This window comes from Drosophila obscura, unplaced genomic scaffold (genome assembly GCF_018151105.1).
Source record: "Drosophila obscura isolate BZ-5 IFL unplaced genomic scaffold, ASM1815110v1 contig_150, whole genome shotgun sequence".
Classification (NCBI taxonomy): Eukaryota; Metazoa; Arthropoda; class Insecta; order Diptera; family Drosophilidae; genus Drosophila; species Drosophila obscura.
Genome location: NW_024542736.1, coordinates 11,963,043 through 11,983,455, shown reverse-complemented (window position 1 = coordinate 11,983,455; position 20,413 = coordinate 11,963,043). Strand labels below are relative to the sequence as shown.

The window sequence follows — 20,413 nt, the reverse complement described above, 5'->3', positions numbered from 1 at the left end:
TGTCACAGATTGGTACGCGGATTGCGGCCTGAGCAATTTCCCTGCACCTCTTTCTCCTCTGGCACAATCTGCCTATTGCAACAGAACAGAGAGAAACGGCGACGGCTGCAATAATGTGATGCCTGGGGGTCAGACACAGAGGTTAATCCAAGAAAACGCAACCTAGAACTAGTTAGGTTTCCACACACACACATACACACCACAAAACACACTGCCGGAGACACACACACATACACTATCGCCCAGACACAGATACACAATCCAGCCAGATGAGCTGGCTGCTGGGGCTCCTGGCGCTTTTGTGGGTGCCCAGTGAGCTGCTGGCCGTTCCAACGCCACTCAAGCTGCCAGGTAAGTGTCCCAATACTTTACCTCCCTCCTCCTACCACTGAGTCAATGAGTTTTGGGATCTCTCATCAGGCTACACCCACAAACTGACGCCGTACATCAAACACTGGGAGGCGGCGAACTTCGATCGCAGTGTGCTGCAGGCAGCCCAGCTCAGGCACTTGGAGCAGGCGCGCTTCCGCCAAAAGCGTCAAGTGGAGCCCACACCGTCGTCGACGTCGTCGCCGCCATCGTCCTCGAGTGGATTAGCGCACACAATAAGATTGAATTTCTCGGCCCATGACAGGTGAGTGTGTGCGTGGGTGGGCTTGGACTTTGTTGCAGTTTGAACTCAATTCAAATCAAATCAAATCCGAGCGAGCTCCGATTACACTTAATCACCGTCCCCCCCTCTCTTTCCGCACGCAGAGATTTTCGATTGGTGCTGCGTCAACAGCCGCATTCGGTGTTCGCCCACGATGTGGAAATCGAGAACACACTGGGACCCATCGACTACGATGTCTCACGCATTTACACCGGCAGCTTGGAGGACGATGAGGCGGCCCATGTGCAGGCCATTCTAACCAGTGATAATCTGCTCGATGGCACGATTGAAACCCAAGCGGAGCACTATTACATCGAGCCAGCGCAACGCTACTCCCAGCAACTAGCCGAGAGTGGCGTCCACAGCATAGTCTATAAGTTAAGTGATGTAAATATGCAAAAGGAGCACCTCGGAGGCGGTCTGAGCTCACAGGTGCCAACGAAGACGCACTGCGCCAGCGAAAAGTTGCGAAAAAAACGGTGGCTGCCCGAAGAGGTAAACTGATTGCCATTCAAATGCCATTGAATCGCAGCTAAATAATGCATTTTCTTTTAGGTGGCCATGTCTGATAGTCCGAGGCCCACATACAATCGTAACCCGCCTTTGCCATTAGATCTGGAGGTGCCCTACAATGATGATTTTCGTGTACTGGCCTCCGAAGAGGATCGGAGCGATGAGAGGCCAACTAGAAGATATCCAACGACCTCGACAACGAGAAATACTGGCCGCAGCACCGAAAGTTTTCTGGCCACGCTGACGAAACCCACGTCTAACCGCAATATACTTGTAAATAACTATAATCCCTCCAATGTCGGTGAAGGCAGTCGCAGCTACAACAGCAATAATGCCAATAATAACAATAGCAACAACAACAACAGCAACAACAACAACAATGTGCGTAAATTGTATACGAAGCACAAGAACATAATTGTAAGCACATACAATCGTCCCATCGAGCCAGAGTTTGGCACGCCCTACGAAGAGCCAAACAACAACAGCAGCAGCAACGGCAACAGCAACGGAAATCTGCCAAGTAATTTCTTCAATGCCAACTGGACAACGCTCTTCCTGGGCAACAACAACAATGGCAACAGCAACGGCAACGATCGGCCCAGCCACAAGACACACGTTGAGATTATCACAAAAAACGGGGCCACCAAGAAACCAAACATCATTGTGAATAACTACAATCCGGAGATTATATTCGCACCCAATCCACACAATCCGAGCTTTAACAGCATGCTGATGACGAATTTGCTGAGCGGACGGGGCGATGATATACACAGCTCGCCCCGGCTGCTGTACGATCGCAAGACCACGTGCATGTTGTATCTGCAGGCAGATCACACATTCTTTCAGAAAATGGGCTCCGACGAGGCCTCCATTGAGGCCATCACACGTCATGTGCAGCGCGCCAATTCGATCTATCGGAATACGGACTTTAATAACGATGGCAAGCCGGACAACATCACGTTCATGATAAAGCGCATCAAGGTGCACAATATGAATGCCATGAAGGATCCCAGCTATCGTTTTCCCGGCAACTATGGCGTGGAGAAGTTCCTGGAACTGTTTTCGGGTAAGAATATTGAAATCAAAGCCCTGTTTTGTGTAATTTAAACGATTTTCCATTACACAGAGGAGGACTACGATGCCTTTTGCTTGGCCTACATGTTTACCTATCGCGACTTTGAGATGGGCACCTTGGGACTGGCCTGGACGGGTGATCTGAAGAATGCTGGCGGCGTTTGCGAGAAGAATGGACACTATCGGGGTTCCCTGAAGTCCCTCAATACGGGCATTGTGACGCTCTTGAACTATGGCAAGCATGTGCCGCCCGCCGTCTCACATGTGACGTTAGCTCACGAAATTGGCCACAATTTTGGCTCCCCGGTAAGATGCCACACACACACACACATTCCTTAGGCCCATCAGCGATCTACAAGTTTTTGGTTTTTTCCAGCACGATCCGGAACAGTGTACGCCGGGTGGGGAGGATGGCAACTTCATTATGTTTGCCCGTGCCACCTCCGGAGACAAGAAGAACAACAACAAGTTCAGCACCTGCTCGCTGAAGTCGATTGAGCCCGTGCTGAATGCCAAAGCGCGTTCCATGAAGGGCTGCTTCACAGAGCCACAGTCCTCGATTTGTGGCAATGGCGTCGTCGAGCCGGGAGAGCAGTGCGACTGCGGCTGGGAGGAGGACTGCAAGGACTCTTGCTGCTTTCCCATGTCACGCCAGCCACGCATAGATGAGACGCCCTGTACTCTGACGCCGCATGCCCGCTGCAGCCCTTCCCAGGGCCCATGCTGCACCACCGACTGCAAGCTGAAGTTTGGCGACAAGTGTCGAGACGACAATGGCTGTCGGGATCCCTCGTTCTGCGATGGCCGTGTACCCCAGTGCCCTCCGTCAGTGAACAAGCCCAACAAGACGATCTGTAACAAGGAATTTGTCTGCTATATGGGCGACTGTACCGGCAGCATTTGCTTGGCCTACGGCCTGGAGTCCTGCCAGTGCATACCGGGACCTCAGGACGATCGGATCAAGTCGTGTGAGCTGTGCTGCAAGCTACCAGGCGAGGACAACCCGTGCAGGAGTTCCTTCGAGTGGAACGAGGCGCCATTCGATGTCCCCGATATGTACTCGAAGCCAGGCACCCCATGCAACGATTACAATGGGTTCGATTTGACACCAATCATTTTCTTCATCCCCAATTACTAATTACTCTCTCTTCCCGTTTAGATACTGTGATGTCTTTCAAAAGTGTCGCGAGGTGGACCCATCTGGCCCGCTGGCCACGCTGCGCAAGCTGCTGCTCTCCGAGGAGAGCATTGCCACATTCAAGAAGTGGATGGAGCACAACTGGTATACGGTGGCCTTGGCTGCCATTGGCGTCATTTTGCTGCTGGTAAGTGACACAATTTGGGGGCGTGTAATGGAAATTGATTGAGTATTAATTTGACTTAAGTTTGTTCTTTGGCACTGCACAAGTTAATGCGCCTGGTCACGCATATGCTAAGGGATCAGCATGAGGCGGGCAAAGGGCTTGCGCAGGCGCAGTCTCAGCCTCAGTCACAGTCTCGGTCTGTGGGTGAGCAGCCAGCAAATCGACAAGCGAATCCCTTTAGAATCTCTTGTTGAACACACTCATTTAGCAGTTGTGCAGTCTCGTGTGGCTATTTTAGGGCAGCAATCTAGGCTAGCAGTCATTGTTTGTCCATTTCCAATTCCCATTTTATCCGAAATTCGTGCCTTTTTAAGCTCACACTCTCTTCTCTCCACTCTCCTCAGATACTGAGCACAAAGCTGCTGGCGAAACGATCGAATCTGAAGCTTAAGTCGGTTACCATCATACACAGCGCCACCACGGAGACAGTGCGTCTGCCGGAGAACAACAATGGGGTGATAGTGCACACCGCAGTGCGGACAAAGGTGCCCTTCAAGAAGAAGGTGCGTGGCGAGCGCAGCAAGAAGTCGGGAATGGGCGCGGTAGCGGGAGCTGCTGCTGCTGCTGCCACAGTGGCGGGATCACGTGCAGCAGGAAAAACTAGTTCCAGTACAGAGCCAAAGAAGACGCAAAGATCGCAAGGTATTGGCAAGAAGAAATCGCTGGAGGATGAGCCCAAAAAGTCCAACAAGAAGCTTGGCAAGCACATGAAGGAAATCATCGATTACTCGCATCGCAACAACAACGGCGACGATGCCTCCAATCTGTCGACGGCCAACAATCACACCAACACCTTTGGCAAGGTGCAGAAGTGGCTGCTGGAGTCGCCAATTGTGGCCCAGCCGCTGTCGCACATCGAGCACAGCTCCCGGGTGCGCAAGGTGATGAGCAAGTCGCAGTCCACGCCGGAACGGCTCGTACAAAAGCCCCCGCAGAAGACCAAATCGATGGGAAATCTGTCCAACGAGAAGGTGAAACTGCAGGTGGTCTACAAGCCACCGTTCAAGTTCTCCCTGCGTCTGTCCAAGAAGCCCAAAGTGAAGACGCATGTGGTCGCAGGTCGGCCCAAACGAGGCCAGAAGAGCAGTACGCGTAGCACTGGACAAACTGCCTCCAAGGACATCACGGCGCGCACCAAGCGGAGTGCGCTGCTTCTGTGCAATGAGGCCGAGGACGATAACCAAATCCTGACGCTCAACGAGCCCAACTACGAGACGCTGAAGCCTCCGGTAGCGTCACGTGCCACAGAGCACTGCTACGAGAATGTGGATCTGCAGGGTGAGGCCTCCACATCAAAGTCCAGCAGCAGCAGTAAAGTTGCGCCCAGCTCTAACAGGGCCAGCTTGGAGGGGCCAACGCTAGCACCGGCACTAGCTCCCCCAGTTCCTGTACAGCGCAGCTCGTACCGCCGTTCCAACTCGCTGTCCACCCACAATCCCTTCGCCGTAGCCCCGCGACGTAGCAGCAGCAAAGTGAAAGCCGATGCCCAGGCCGCTGGCGGCTCTGTGAATCTCACGCGCAACTTTGGCAGCACCCAAAACCTCATCAATCTTAGCCAGAACCTGGCCAAGACCAAGAAGCGGAGCAGCCTCAACCTGAAGGCCAGTGGGCCCAAGAACGGCAAAGATCCACCCGTGAGCACTGCCACGCCCCAGCGACGTTCCACCTCCAATGCGAACCTGCGCAGGGACAGCAGTGCCTCGTCGAAGGCGGCGCCAGTGCCGCCGACGCGCAACTCGCGCAACAGCTTCAGCAACATTCCGCGCGCCAGCTTAGGGGGCGGTGGCTCCAATCCCACAACAGCAGCCGGTCCGCCCAGCTTCTCGCGTCAATCTTCCAGCAGCACTACAACGACAAGCTCGTCGATTGCGGCGGGAGCAGCGTTACCCGCCCTGCCGCTGCAGCAATCCGCCTCGACCAGCGCCATGCAACGCCAACCGCCCGCCCAGCCGGGGCGACGAAGTCTCCACAACTTCCGGACGCGCTCAACGGCACCGGCGTCCGTGGCTGCACCCAAGCCAGCAGCGGGGACGACAACCACCACAGACAACAATGAGCTGCCATCGGACCTGGAGGTGGTCGTGTCTGACGTCGAGAATCTGGTTAGCTAAGAGCAGCAGCAGCAGCTACTCAGCGGTTGCCTCTTGTGTGTTGCTAACCAAACAACCAACCAACCAACCAAGTGAAAGTGATAAGTCTTAATGTTAGTTATACAAATTGTCGCATAGGTTTACATGCATGCATGCATATACGAGTGTATATATATATATTTGTATTTGTATTTATGTACATGCAAAGATATATGTATGTAGATGTACTTTACACTGCCTTAAACTTGCCGTTTCTGCTGAATATGTGAATACCACCACGCCCACGCCCAGTCACACACATCCCAAGCACACACACAAACACACACACACACACTGGCTCTCGTACATATCCCCCGACCAAGGCTCGCCTCTAACCCAAACACACACAGAATCAGCATCACACAACGCTCTGCCGCCTACACACCCACCCACCCACACGCACCCATTGAAGGCCACCGCAAATTCCAAACCGCCAGTCGCACTCACCTCACCGCACGTTGTACCTTCTACCGTTTACTGTTGTATTGTATTCCGTAAACTGAAACTGAACTTTGCCTATTCGATGGGGGGGACTCCTTCACTTGCCGGGATGCTTCTGTGAATATTATATCCATTCCAGAACTGTTGAAACATCTCGATTGTGGAGAGCCTTCCAAAATAGGTGGCAGGATTATGTTCACAATCACTCTCGTTATGTTAACTGCCAAATCTGGGCGGGCATCTGTTTGAAACTAATTTTTAATACAGTATTATGTACTCCTAATATTATGTACCTACCTACTACTTACATATGTACACTATATACCTATAGTTTTGCCTACTCTCTTTAACTTTCGAACAACGATCGGATCAACTCATCTGAACAAACACACACTAACACACACACACACACACACACACACACACACGAGAACAATACAAGGTGCTATTTTAGTAATGAACTAAACTTAAATGATTAACCAAGAACTTTTCAAAACATCCTTTGCATATTTTTCAAGATCAAAACTAAGATAAGAAACAATTAGGACAGACAGACAGTCAGAGGGAGAGGTAGCCCAAGTAGATTTTAGAGAGAGAGAGAGTGTCAGCTGGTGAGCGCAGATTAGTTATACGGCAAAGTAGTTAAAATGGATAGCCAACGATAACTGTCAATACAAAATCAAAAGCAATATGCATCGAAGTTAGTTTTTACATGTAGCACTTGCAGTAAATCGACATAGAATACATACATATATGTATTAGCCAGCCACGCCACGCCACGCCCCCACCACCCCACCACCCACATTCATCCCGTCAAAAGCACTTGCATATGTACTGTCAGCACGCCTCGAACAAACCACATAGAGAGACCGAGAGAGAGAGAGAGATAAATAAATAATACATACCATTGCCACTATCGCCTTCGCCAAATCAGTAGCAGTAGTAGTGTACATACATACTATACATATATACTATAGGTACGTACATAGGATATCAAATGGAAATAGTTTTTATATGCAATAATAACAAGTTAGAGCAATGAACAGAGCAAAACAATAATGAGGAGGACACCTAACGATATTCATATACATACACACACACACACACACACATTTGTAGGTATATACTATATAGTCACATTTCGTATCGAATCACAAAAGCGGCTTTCGAATTAAAAAAAAAGAAAAAACTCACTTCACACAGAAAACAAAACAAAACACACACCTAAAACTAAAACAATAACGATTTGTAGTCTAAGACAATGATTGATATTTGTAGCTATATGAATGTGTAGGAAATCGGCGTATCAAATTGCATCCATACTATATATACATATATAGACTATATACATACATAAATACCCGTACATAAGGGGCGTGCAATACCATTGCAACTTTACCAGCATTTGGGTATATTTTTGTGGAATATACAAACCATTATTAGATTAAAGCTCCAGCTCAAGAAACCCGATCTACAGAACAGATAGACAGACAGATACAGATACAGACCAGACCCCCGACCCGATAGTTAACGCGCTCGTGTAGGCCAGTGAGGAAACGGAAACGGCAACGGAAACGGAAACTGAAACCAGGAGCATAAAGCTAAGGAAATAGTAAGAAAACGAAAACAAAAATTGAGTACGCGACAATCGCTTTCAAATGCTTATAAACATTTAAACAAAACAAATAACGAAAACAAATCGAGAATCGAATTGAACTTAGTTTCTAATTTATCTTCGAACAAAAATAAGACAACATCTTGACTATTTCAATATGGAACTATACAAAGCAAAGTCAACAAAAACTAAAGTAAATGGCAAGAAAAATGTTTTAAAATTACCAAAAAAAACAAACAAAAAAAATAATAATAATAATTGCCAATGTTTGTGTACTGTATATAATATTAAATGCAAATGATTAATGTCTAAGCGGGAGAGGGAAATCGGATCGGCCAGATCGGGCACGGTCCGATCGATAAAGAGAGAGAGAGATAGAGAGAGAGTATTTTGATGCGTGACAAAAAGACTATTTAGCGCGAAATGAACAATTTTTGTGTATTGTACATAAGAAATCGATTGATTTTAATCTATATATATATATATATGTAATTGTAAAACTGCAAACGATTTTTAAATCTGTATGTGTATTGTGTACCTCAATTGTAATTAATTTTTTTATACCTTTCACAAGATGGATTAATGCTATTTTTATAATTTAGCTAAATGAATTGCATACAAGCCACGCAACCCACACAAAAAACATCCCTCGCAGATATCCCATCGCATCGTCACCCACGCTACTAGCCCCTAGTTAATGGCCAGTTTTCCATGTTGTCAAAGACCGCATTAGCATCAGCATAAGAATCTCACCACCACCCACAACCCCCCCGTCCCAATCAAGAACAAACATATTGTATTTGTGTCAATTAAGAGAGCGTAAAAATGTCTTCAAGAATCGAGTTCGAGCAAAACAAACAAAACGAAACATAAGTAAACAAAAGAAAATAAAAACAAAACAAAACAAAAAACCGAAGAGCAAAGAAGTGAATATTAGCATTTTATGATTAATAATTTTAAACCAATCGAAAACAATAATTAAATTAACGTATGTATTATTAGCGAACAAAAAGCACGTGTGTGACATTTAAGTTGTACTTTATTTAACGATTACTATTATTACTACAATATTTTATTTATTAATCTTAGACAATAGCACGAGCAAACAACAAAAAGAAAAACAACACTAATTTTTAACCCTCACAACACACACACACATATGCGATACTTTATAATTTCATCATTTTAAGTGAAATTCAATTAACAATAAAAACGAAACTAATACTTAAACATAAATAGTTTTCACATTCATTGTGCCATATATTTAGCCCGTCTTTTTTTCGGCCTTTTCCAATTTTAATGCACGCCTAGCCATTACCCAAAAGAACAGACTGGGGCACAGATGTCGCAGGTAATAGGCGATCTTGGCCTGAATATCGCTAACCATAATGTCGGGCTCGTTGCGCAGAATGGACTTCAGAATGCGTTCAGCCAACTTATCAGGCGACATACCCTTGGCTGTAGAGTCGTCCATTTCTGAAAAGAAAAACATTGAATACTTGCTGGACATATACACTGTGTTGACTTACTGCCATAGCTTTTACCCGATCCTGTGAGAGCGTTCAATGAGAGTTGAGTGCGTACGTAGCCGGGACTGACGGTGGACACGTTGATATTCTTGCTAGCCACCTCGGCACGCAGGGAGTCGGCAAAGGCCTGCATGGCATGCTTGGACGCGGAATAAGCAGCTCTCTGGGGTATGGCAAACTTTCCCTGAACCGAGCTAATGAAACAGATGTGACCACTCTTGCGTTTCATCATGGATGGGAGAAGAGCTGCAAAGTAAAAAGCCCGGAGTTATTGTTGCTTTTGTTAGCAGTTGTAAAACTATTTACCCTTGGTTAAAGCAACGCTGCCAAAATAGTTGACCACCATTATCTTGAGATCCACATCCACTGCCGTAGAGGCCACATCGGCCCGCACACTGATGCCGCCATTGTTGATCAGAATGTCCACTTGGTTGTACACACCCAGGACGCGCGTCACAAAGTCCGGTATGGTGTTGAGCTCCGCCAGATCCAGACCAAGCACCGTCGGTGGATATGCAGGTTCCTATGTTCAGTAATTTGTTAGTAGGTTTTTTTTAATATTGACAGCTCTACACATTACCAGGTCCAGTGCCAAGAGATCCTTTTTAACGCGCTCCAGTTCCATGGTGCGCCGTGCTGCTAAAATCACTTTGCAGCCTGCGCTGTAGAACACATGAGCCAATGCCTCGCCCACGCCCGAGCTGGCGCCCGTAATGAGCACTACCTGCAAGGAAGGGAATGGTTTTACATAAGAAAGGAATCGCATGAAATTATCAAAATTAGTCATTACCTTGCCCGGCAACTGATTACGATATTTTTGGGCACGGAACCGCTGCCATATATTGAAGAGTGCCAGAGGCAGGGCCACGGGCATTAAAATGGTACCCAGCACCCAGTAGAGCACATTCCAGTCAGAGCTCGGAGCACACTTGTCCAAATCTTCAACCTTCATTTTTGAACTTTAAACCTTTTCGCAAGTTTGTTTACAACAAAAACTAGAGCTGGCGAGCTGTTTGAGTGCAGATATCGATGATTTTTCTCAAACATCGATGTTTTTAAATTAATTAAAAAATTTCATATTTCAATGATTACAGAGATTAAAACTTGGATTTTTAGTTGTATATATTAAATAATATGCATATATGAAACGGTGCATTCACAAATCACATATCAAATTTAACCCATTAAGGGCTGCTTCTAGACGACTTGATGCAAAAATGATTGCAACTGCACGAAAACCTATGAACAGCTGAGTAAAAGCAAATTAGAAACAAATTACTATGTTTTTTTACCAAATTTTTTTATTATATTCTCATAAAAGTTATAGGCCGTTTACACTGGTGCTGCGTCATGCTTCTTTGCGTCTTGCCGCAGACGCAGTTTTTTTTACATAGGTTAAGCATAGGGCCCTAGTGGTGGCAAAAAGTTGCGTCAGTGTCTGATTCATGTGCGTCTATTCGGTATATTCGATTGATTTTGCTCATTTTTGGTATTTTCTGCCTATCAGCGCAACTATCACCACTAATAACAACAAAAAATTGTAGATCAAAAATCAAATTTTGGCGCTAAAAATGTATGATTGTGCAAAAAGGTGAAAATATACATAAAGTCATTAAATAAAATACTTGAAACTGATTGTATTATTATCATATGAAATTTTTCTGACCCCCTGATGCCATTAAGACACTGCTGGAGACGAACTTCGGTGGTTTTCATAATTTGAAGAAGAACTCCCACAAACTCTACAATGAAATGTCTGAAAATAATATTTAAATATGAGAATCAATTCTTTTTCGTCCATTTTCCTGACGTCTTGCTTAATTCTGTTGATTTTCAAAAATTTGTGTATCTTTCCTTGTCATCAAACACCCAAATCCAAATTCAAGACGCACGTCTTCCAATGTAAACGCCTTTTCTGCTTCATTGCGTCTATGCCGATATCGATAGCAGACGCGCCCAGTGTAAAAAGGCTATTAGAAGGATCCCAGTCTGATAACTTACCATTACAATTCCCCAACGCCATTTTAAATACGAAAAAAAAACACAAACGTATTTCTTTTACAAAAATAGCTTATATTTGTAAAAATTCAAATAACTTTCTACTTAGCGTTTAGTATTTGTGTGTTATCAACAGCGTTAATTAGGTCCATCCTCGCTCAAGCTCGTTTAGACGTTATGAGCATTCTTAATCTGTAGAATATTAAGTTGATCGGCGTTAAGCTTAGCAGCTTAGGTAAATTAAATAATGCACTAGACTTAGGCTACGTAATTGTACGACACAAGAATTGTACAACAGAATACTACTGGGCGTCGCTTCAGCTGCCATTGGTGGCATTCTCCGACTTCATCGTGGAGCTGGGCACAAGATCCCCGCCAGCGAGGAGATCAGCACTTGATGCCACGGCCGTTAGTACGGCATTCGCTTGGGCGGCCATGGAAACGGCCACAGCCGCGGCATCCACTCCCGGCGCGGTGCTGATGGTGCGGGCCAGATTCTTTTGCTGTCGCACCAGTTTCTCCTTTTCGCGGGCGGCCTTCAGCTTCTCGAAGTCATCGCCATCGTCCTCGGGCTCAACAGCGGTACCACTGGCCAGCATATCACTGGATGACTTGAGGTCCATGTTCTCCACTGCAAACACATACGGGAATACATTACATCAGTCGGGTTATTTTGGTATGAATGTGGGGGAAGAAGTCAAGGAATACGTGCAACGATTATAAATAGGGCTAGGACTAAGGCAAAATGAATTTGGAATTACGGTATGACTGACAGCTACCTACTCGGTAGCCCAATAAAGCTGGCCGTGATCTTACGGAGGATACAATAATTCGGGGAGACAGAGCTAAGCTTGGGTTAGTACTCAAAATGTGGGCAGCGGTCTCACAAACACATGCCAATTGTTACAAAAACTATTTTAAAAAAATAATACAAAAATTACAAAAAAAAAGTAACTATTAAAAATAAGAAGAACAATTAAAAATATTGAAAACCAGCAACGATTACGCAGAGCAAGCTAAAGGAATCGAACAAGTTATTATGGCCAATGGAGGATGAACATTACCGTTCGTGATGAACCACCTGAAAACCTGCGGTGCATCGGGTCTCTCTTTATAATTCGCGAATTGATTGGAAAATGAAGATACACAAATGTTAAATATGAGTTTAAGAAGCCAGGGAACGCGATCAAGGCACCGTTCCCCTCCCCATCCAGCATCTGGTTTGGGGCCGGAACACCACACTTACCCGTCTCGCGGCTGACAGCCTTCTGCGGGTCATACAGCGACTTGGTGCTGTCCCCCACTGGGGAGCTGGGGGCCGTGGCGGCGTTCGACAACAGCGAGGGACTGCCTCCGGCTGGAGCCGACGTGCTCAGCAGAGCATCCACTCCACCGGGCGGGAATAGGCTGGGCTCGTACTGAGACTGGGCGCGATTGTACTCCAGCGGACGTGTCGGAATGTCCACGGGTTCTGAATACGTAGGAGGTGGCTGCAGTGGTGCAGAGACTCCTCCGGCCGTTCCTGGAGCAAAGATATTCATGACATTGGGTCGCGGCTCGTTGGCGCGCATGGAGGTGATGGTGGCCTGCTCGTCCACCTCCTCGATGACCTGTTGGGTGATGCGCAAGCTTCCAGCTGGCTTGCCAGCGGATGTGGCCGATCCCACGTTTCCAGCCGTGAGACTGGCCGAACTGGCGCTGGCCGGGAACCTGTACGGTTTCTGATCATCGCTAGGCGTCGCCGATCCTGGGCGACTGTCGTCCCGACTGAGGAACCTCTTGAGGGCCGAGGCTACGGTATTCACGCGCGACAACGTCCCCGACACACTGACCAGCGAGGGGGACGAGCCCAAACGCATTTTTCCATTGCCAGCCGAGAAGTGAATTCCGCTGGCATCATCGGCCTGCAGGAGAGAATTGTAACATTAATACGGGCACACCAAAGACCGTGAAAATTTGCTGTGTTGCCGGGTTACTTGACACCATTCAGTGCGGTAAAGTTTTACTTTGGTGCAGTTGAAAGCGTTTGAAAGTCGTGCAGTGCGTGGTGCTGTTAGAGGCTTTAGGCTGTAGGCAGATTGTTTAGATAGTTAGAATCAAAAGTTAGTATGCATAGTCTTAGGGCCTAAGGAGACACAAACACCATCTAAGCTTAAAGTTAGGCAAAAATCAAGCACTGTGTATACGCGGAAGAAGTATTGTTATTGGTTAGAGAGATTACAATATTTGTTCCATAGATAAATATGGACTTATAAATTACAGTATATTGAATATTGAGTAACTCAGAGATCAAAATAATCTTATTTGTTGTTGTTCTGAACTCCAGAGCTACGTAGGTACGCGTCACACAGTGCATGATCTGCTTAAATTTAAACACTTGTCACACATCCGTTTATATTTTATTATTATAATTATTTTTGTATATAACTACCAAGCACCGTTGTGATTCTGAATGCCAATGAGTGGAGTGTGATCCCAAAATGAGCGAATAGGAGGTTAGAAACTTTTGATTTTGATTAGGTTTTGTTTTTGTTTTTGGTTGATTTTGACGCTGGTCACATGGACAGATGAACGAATTGTTTTTCTGATAACCAATTGGGCGAGTGGTGCCAATGCTTCGTAACGCTAGAAAATGCTGCCAACGTTCTGATTCTAACCTCCTCATCTTGCGAGCCCTTGGGAAAGTCATAGGTCACTGTCTGCTGGGGCACGCCCTCCGCCTGCTCGGCGACAGACGGCAGTGTGACCACCGCTTGGGCTGTTGTGGCACCGGCCACAGTGGGAGCGCCATTATCATTACCAACCATTTCATCGATGCGCACGGAGGACATCGCTGAGGGCATGGCCGCACTCTTGGGCACCTCGATCTTGGCCGTGGACGCCTCTGGGTGATTCTCGCGGAAACGCTCCGCGGCTATGGTGTAGGGCAGCTCGTTGGGGAAGACCTCGTCCCAGTACTGATCCTTGAGCAATTCGGGATGGTCGTGATGCATCTCGTCGACAATCAGATAGGACACCTGCAGATTGCGATCAACCATCCAGTTCACCTTAAATAAATATATCAAGGTTAAAGCGGGGGCCTTTGGATGGGCTACCATTTCTATTTACCTCAAAATCATCATCATCCTCGCCAAAGGGATTGATCAGGGACTCGGCCACCTTCAGCCAGCCCATGTAGAAGAAGAACTGCAGCGTGGTGAAGACCGGGAAGTACAGATCCACCTTGTTCAGGTAGCTGGTGTTGCCCACCACCTTCCCATCGATCCACTGCTGTCCCATGCAGCAGGTGAGAAAATACGAGTACACGGCCAGGGTGACCACCTGGGTGTAGACCAGGGGCACACTGATCGTATCGTAGCTGATCAGGAGCCCACACTGGCCCCGGAACTTGTTCAGCTCATCGATGATCGTCTTCACGGCAAAGTCATCACGGATGCGTCCCTCCTTCCGGGCGCGGGTGATAATGCTGGCGGCCCAGACAATGGGCAGCCAGTGCTTGGAGGGTCGCGGAAAGGACTTGTTCATGGCCTCGATGATGGTGCGCTCATTGTCGTTGAGCAGACCAGCCTCCACCAGATTGTTCAGGCCCGGGAAACGCTTCTTCACACGCGGCGACACATTCGCCAGCACCATGGTGAGGCAAAGGCACGCGTATCGCATGATTGTGCGCCTCATCATGCGTCCGCGCTCGTCCTGGCCGTGCACATTGGAGCTGACAAAGACGGCGATGGGATCGGGCCAGGGTATCGAGGTGTACTGGTTCCACCAGCGGGTCATCACAATGGACACATAGAAGCCCAGAACGAAGGACAGGGGAATGAGATCACTATAACTATCGCAGTACTGAACGATGGCCTCGAAGGTTCTGCAAGTGGATCAACCATTAGATAATGTGTGAAAGATATATACAAATATGTAGTTGATGTACTCACTCCTTCTGGGAGGGATTGAGACCGAACCGATATACCATATTTATAACATAATAGATGGTGAGGAAGGCCAACAGATCCAGCCAGACCAGCTTGTAAATGCTTCCGCGCCATCTGCAAACGAAAGGATCATAAAGTTGAATTGGCATGCCACTCGTCTTACTATACGTCAGCCTTTATAAATAGACTGAACACGTCCAGCTAATCAGCATATAGCCGCATATTGGCCCTTATCAGCCAGTCGGAATCGATTGCCACAGTAACGATACGGCTTCTCAATTGATGGCACTTCCAATCTGATTATCCTCTTCCGTTTGCCAGCGTCAAATTGTCTAAGGATGAGACATTTGCCGCGACTGGAACTCCTATAATTTGGCTACGTCATGGCCAATGTTAGTCCTCAGATATGGGCCGATAACATTGGCCACTTGTTGTTGACAGTAAAACGTCATAAAATACATTTGGCTGGAACTCAAAATGTAAACATTGCCTCCCAAAATATGCGCGTCAACCTACACGATATTTGCACAGCTTATCAGTCGAATAATGCGTGATATAATAAGTAAAGACTCGTACGATATCTTATGGCAACGGGGAATGGCCAAGAACGGTCACCCTTTAATCGGGCAAGCAGCTGGTGGCAAAAACAAAATTTATATGGTTTTTGGAAACTTTTAGGCTAAGCGAAACTGATTCACACTCGTATTGGGAGATTCCGTCTCAGGTGGGGATGTACATAAACATTGATACCGCATTTATTAGATCATCAAACGCTCCATTGATTGACCTATCATACGCAATAATCGCTATAATTATGCGTTATCAGCTACATACGTGCAGAAGCAGGATATGGGGAAAAGCCACTCCACGAGTTGGTCTTTATTATTAAATTATAATTCACACAACAAGCCATGACAGATGTCAGACATATGACTACACAAGGTTCAGATTACTACCCACTCTGATAGGGGTGATTGTGGGAGGCACAGCAACAGTAGTGGAGGAGGGTGAACAGCAATTTTAGTGCAGTTTGCATCATGAAAGAAAGTGGAAAAGTTCTACAAGTGTAATTTACATTTGCCGCAATTGTTCGGACTGCCACTGCCCCTCTGGGTGGCTCTGGGGGGTTATCGTTAGCCCCACCAATTCTCTGAACTGTGTCAGTGCTCTATAATTAACAGCCATCTAAAAATTTCGCAATGTCTATCTATATATGCATATATATATATATATATGCTCAAGGGCTTGCCTACTTCGTGTGAACAATGTATATAAGACTTCAACTTCACTCACCTGAGCAACAATTTGAGAAAACAGCCAAAGCCGCGACAAGTGGCCACTTCACCCGTATAGGTAATTGTCATTTTAGCACTCTTTTTTTATTCCTTTACTATATATTTTGCAGTTCTTTATTATAGCTGAGATTGTACGGTTGTAGTCCCTCGATGCTGACTCTCTCTTATCGCGTCCCAGACATCACTGTTTTTTTTTGTCAAAATTGTTTCCTAAAGTAAAATGAGATAAGCGCAATTTTTTTCTTGTTAAATAAAGACAGAGAGATAGACCTTAGCGTTATGTAAGGCTAGATGTGAGTAACTATACCAGGAATCGCAGTCATGACCGGAACAACAAAAATAACAACAACAACAACAATAGCCACTGCCACTGCAACTATAATGCAATTTATAATTTTAAAATCGATATATTTTTCACAGTTAGACATGCAATGAAATGAAACAAGTAAGAAGGGAAACCTACAATGCGGATTACAATTGAAATGCATTTAACATTTAAGAGAAATGTCACAGTGTGGGTCTGATTATATTAATTGCTGCAATTTATATGAATGTAGGAATGACTGTGAATGTATGTATGTATGTACAAGTTTATCTTTTATACCGATGCGAGTTTAAATGGGTGGAAAAACGTCAGAGCTCGCTCAAGTATTGCGTGTGGGCGATGACAGAGCCACAGCCTCATGCGAGGCGGTGTCTCCATTTGATTTGGAGAGGTGTCCATGGGGTCACTCTCCAGCGATTAGATGCCAATTAGCCAGACAAACATAAAGTTCTACATTGAATGGCATTTATTGATGTTTGGTATATGTATATAACCTACTCGTAAGACGAGAAAAAATAATATGTAATGATAATCGAGTTCAGATGAGCTCATTTGTTGGTAAACGCTGTACATACATATATATGTATGAATGAATTTCCGTCATAAAAGAGAGACTACGAAAAATGCGAGAATTTCTGCGAACCAGCCGCCAGCTAATGATCAGAAATCACACCACGAACTGGGCTTCAAGCTCATACTACATATATGCCATATACATACATATGTACACATGTACATGCATATATAAGAGCAGCTCTCTGCCATGTGATCCCCGCATTTAATGGGAAGAACATGACATCATTTTATAGGTAGGCCTTGTGCAAGGTAGAGTTTAAAAAATGATCGCATATTGTACATATGTATATGTATGTAGGTTCTGTTTGTTTGGCTTTCTGTATTAGGCCATGGCTCATATATATTGGACAGAACAATTAGTTAACTCATAGTACCAGGGGTTTTGTGAAATGAATCTGAGAGTTTCTTATACATAGTTAGTTCCCTTGGTTTAAGCTGGTGCTCGAGTGGCAGCTGCCTGAGAGCGTGTTTGTAATTGGATAAACAAACAGAGAGCGCGATAAGAACGAGACTTTCGACTGGAATATGTATAGTTACATATGTACATATGTATGTATGTATAAAGCGAATTGTTGATTTGTATGTAAAATGAATCCGCAGTAAATAAATGACTGCCAAAATCAACAAAGGAGGATAATTATTCATTGGTTTCTTGTTTCCAAATTCTGATATTCCAAATCTTTACAACGAGCACCTCCAGACGGAACCATATTGAATCCCGTCTTGAGTGCAGGCAGGGTAGCCCTCAATCGAATGCGCTCACTAAACGAAAGTGCCACTCGAAGTGATATACAACCCATTGTCTTCTTTGTCACATACGCTTTCCAATTGTTTATTGCACGCAGTTATCAATGCGCATTCCTCCAGAGAACTGACCTCTTAGCGGCGTATGTTTATAGTAGTACTCGAGTACTCATGATGCATTTCGCTGCATGCGACAATATTTGACGAACAAACAGAGCAACGACAACATTGTTGACCTATAAAGACGGAAAAATTCGGTCAGTGAATGCATGCCGATATGAGCAGGCAATGTCATTGGCTTTATCTTTCGTATTTGCATAATGCTCAATATTCTTTACAGTGAATCGAATCTAACGACAACATTCGAGTTCAAATGGCCGAGGTTAATGACATTTTCAGCGAGTTCGAGTATTTCTGGCGTCTCTAGAGAGCTGTCAGTGGGCCAGAAAGGCGCGTGGCTAAATTTAAATTTAAATAATGCTCAATGAGAACAGTGCATTTTTTTGAATGCTTAAAAATTCAAAGTACAATCTGCAGAAGAGTGTGTTTCGTTTGAGGGACAGGTTAAGGTAGAAAATAATTAATATATTTTTATTTTGATAAATTTGTTTTTGGGCGTCTCAACAGTTTTCATATCTAAGAGGTTTATTAATAGCCATATTTCGGTGGCCCAAGTAATTTGCGTAGAGAGATTGCAATTGCCAAAACAATGATGAGTCATAAAGCAAAACATACATACATACATATGTACATGCACAGACATGCACATACTAATGTACATATATGATATCCTATGTACAGTGAAAGTTCTTCTGGTTGGACACTCTCCATGAAAGTCGCATCGTATGCTTAAGCACAAATACATTGAAAGCATTTAAACTCCCTTAACAGTTTTACATCAGTACAATGTACAGGAATTTAAAACGTTCTTCTTCATTCATGGGTGTTCACAGTCGCGGTACTTTTGTAATAAAAAATACTTGCTTCAATTGCGAAATTATCTTTTCTTTGCTTTGCTTTCAAGGGAGATATCTGGAGCCATGGAAGCTGTTCCGACAGAGTTATGTGTGTAGCTTTCTTGTACATATATGATTTCTAAACAAAGGGCATTTGGAATGTTCCATAGACAGTCTTTGTTTTTTTCTGCCGCATTTTGGGCACTATCCAATCGATTTTGAATTTTTTCTAGTCACGCGGTGGAAACAAAGTTTATAGTTGTAGTTTTTAGTGGAGTTGTTGTTGTTGTTGCTGCTGTATTTCCAATCGTAGCTGCTATTCCCGGTCGTGCATTGTTATTAAATCGCATCACGGTCACTTACATTTACAAGCGAATGCTTCTATTTGTGCATGTTGCTGCTGGGGCTTACGGCACGCAATGCAGAGCAGCAGAACCGAATAGATTTATGCATTAGCCCTGTTCAGGTAGGGTATGGTCGGAAGGTAAGAAAACAAAAACCCTTCCCACTGTTCACACACAATCACAACAAGAAGACACATGCACAACATACACATAAGCACACAGTTGGGCGGGCAGGGCACGCGGTTGGCTTTGCTTCGTGGGTTTTTCTTCGGTCTTTGCCTTTATGCTTCACTATTTTTACGTTGTTTTTGACGTTTTAGTTGTCGTTGTCGTTGCCGCCGAAGTTCTTTCCGCACACACACAGACACAATTGCAGCCAGTCATTCAAACAAAAATCGCGTACTATGGCTCTGCTTTGGTCTGGCGTTCCACTCTCTTTTTCCGAGCACTTCCGCGCTCCACGACAGACTGTTTTGAAATGAACCAACAGCCAAGCCATGCGAAAATCATACACGGAGACGCTGCCAGCTGTATTGAAAAAGAGTGCAAATTGTCGGTGTTGCTCGGAGAGGAACTACCCGAGAGAGGCAGAAACTCGTTGTGAGAGCCAAATGGAGATAAGCTGAGCACAGGGTGGGAATCGACGGCCTTGCGGGCGGGCGCTTCACATGAATTTAAACAGCTGTACATATGTATATGTATGTTTCCACATTTAAGATAATCAAAAATTAATCATTCAAAAATACGTAAATTTGCAGACTAAAATGGAGTATTTAGAATCATAAATTATTATTTTTAGTTACCGACATTGAAAATACTCTCAATCATTTCTTGTGAACGAGTACCTGAATGAACCACCTGGCTACCTGAATGAACACCTGGATCTACAAAATAAAAATCTAGTTTTATAAACTGTTGCATACCTTTAG

At 45.3% G+C, this 20,413-nt stretch overlaps 3 protein-coding genes across 6 annotated transcripts; 1 reads left to right on the top strand and 2 right to left on the bottom strand.

Moving 5' to 3' along the window:
- Window positions 1–264: 264 nt before the first annotated feature.
- Window positions 265–7,743, top strand: LOC111079496. Of its 2 annotated transcripts, XM_041591704.1 has the most exons (9): window positions 265–351; window positions 421–634; window positions 757–1,147; window positions 1,208–2,231; window positions 2,292–2,545; window positions 2,616–3,334; window positions 3,399–3,564; window positions 3,648–3,747; window positions 3,948–4,086. In XM_041591704.1, the coding sequence occupies exons 1-9, from the start codon at window positions 270–272 to the stop codon at window positions 3,992–3,994; spliced, it is 2,997 nt and encodes a 998-aa protein (XP_041447638.1). In that variant the 5' UTR covers window positions 265–269; the 3' UTR covers window positions 3,995–4,086. The 2 variants fall into 2 exon arrangements, with proteins under 2 accessions (XP_041447638.1, XP_022230382.2); XM_022374690.2 differs by lacking the exon at window positions 3,648–3,747 and having other exon boundaries at window positions 3,948–7,743.
- A 1,185-nt stretch (window positions 7,744–8,928) lies between these two features.
- Window positions 8,929–10,312, bottom strand: LOC111079497 (dehydrogenase/reductase SDR family protein 7-like). Its single transcript, XM_022374691.2, has 5 exons — window positions 10,108–10,312; window positions 9,898–10,041; window positions 9,624–9,840; window positions 9,318–9,563; window positions 8,929–9,264 (listed from the first exon to the last, which is right to left on the bottom strand). Exons 1-5 carry the CDS (start codon window positions 10,267–10,269, stop codon window positions 9,053–9,055), a joined length of 981 nt encoding a protein of 326 aa, XP_022230383.2. The 5' UTR covers window positions 10,270–10,312; the 3' UTR covers window positions 8,929–9,052.
- Window positions 10,313–11,382: 1,070 nt separating this feature from the next.
- On the bottom strand, window positions 11,383–19,947 carry LOC111066390 (bestrophin-2). 3 transcript variants are annotated; one of them, XM_022354953.2, is made up of 8 exons: window positions 19,504–19,947; window positions 16,538–16,749; window positions 15,248–15,358; window positions 14,424–15,180; window positions 13,973–14,362; window positions 12,562–13,219; window positions 12,380–12,424; window positions 11,383–11,946 (listed from the first exon to the last, which is right to left on the bottom strand). In XM_022354953.2, exons 2-8 carry the CDS (start codon window positions 16,606–16,608, stop codon window positions 11,633–11,635), a joined length of 2,346 nt encoding a protein of 781 aa, XP_022210645.1. In that variant the 5' UTR covers window positions 16,609–16,749; window positions 19,504–19,947; the 3' UTR covers window positions 11,383–11,632. The 3 variants fall into 3 exon arrangements, with proteins under 3 accessions (XP_022210645.1, XP_022210643.1, XP_022210644.1); XM_022354951.2 differs by lacking the exon at window positions 12,380–12,424 and having other exon boundaries at window positions 11,384–11,946; XM_022354952.2 differs by lacking the exon at window positions 12,380–12,424 and having other exon boundaries at window positions 11,385–11,946; window positions 14,120–14,362.
- Between the last annotated feature and the right edge of the window lie 466 nt (window positions 19,948–20,413).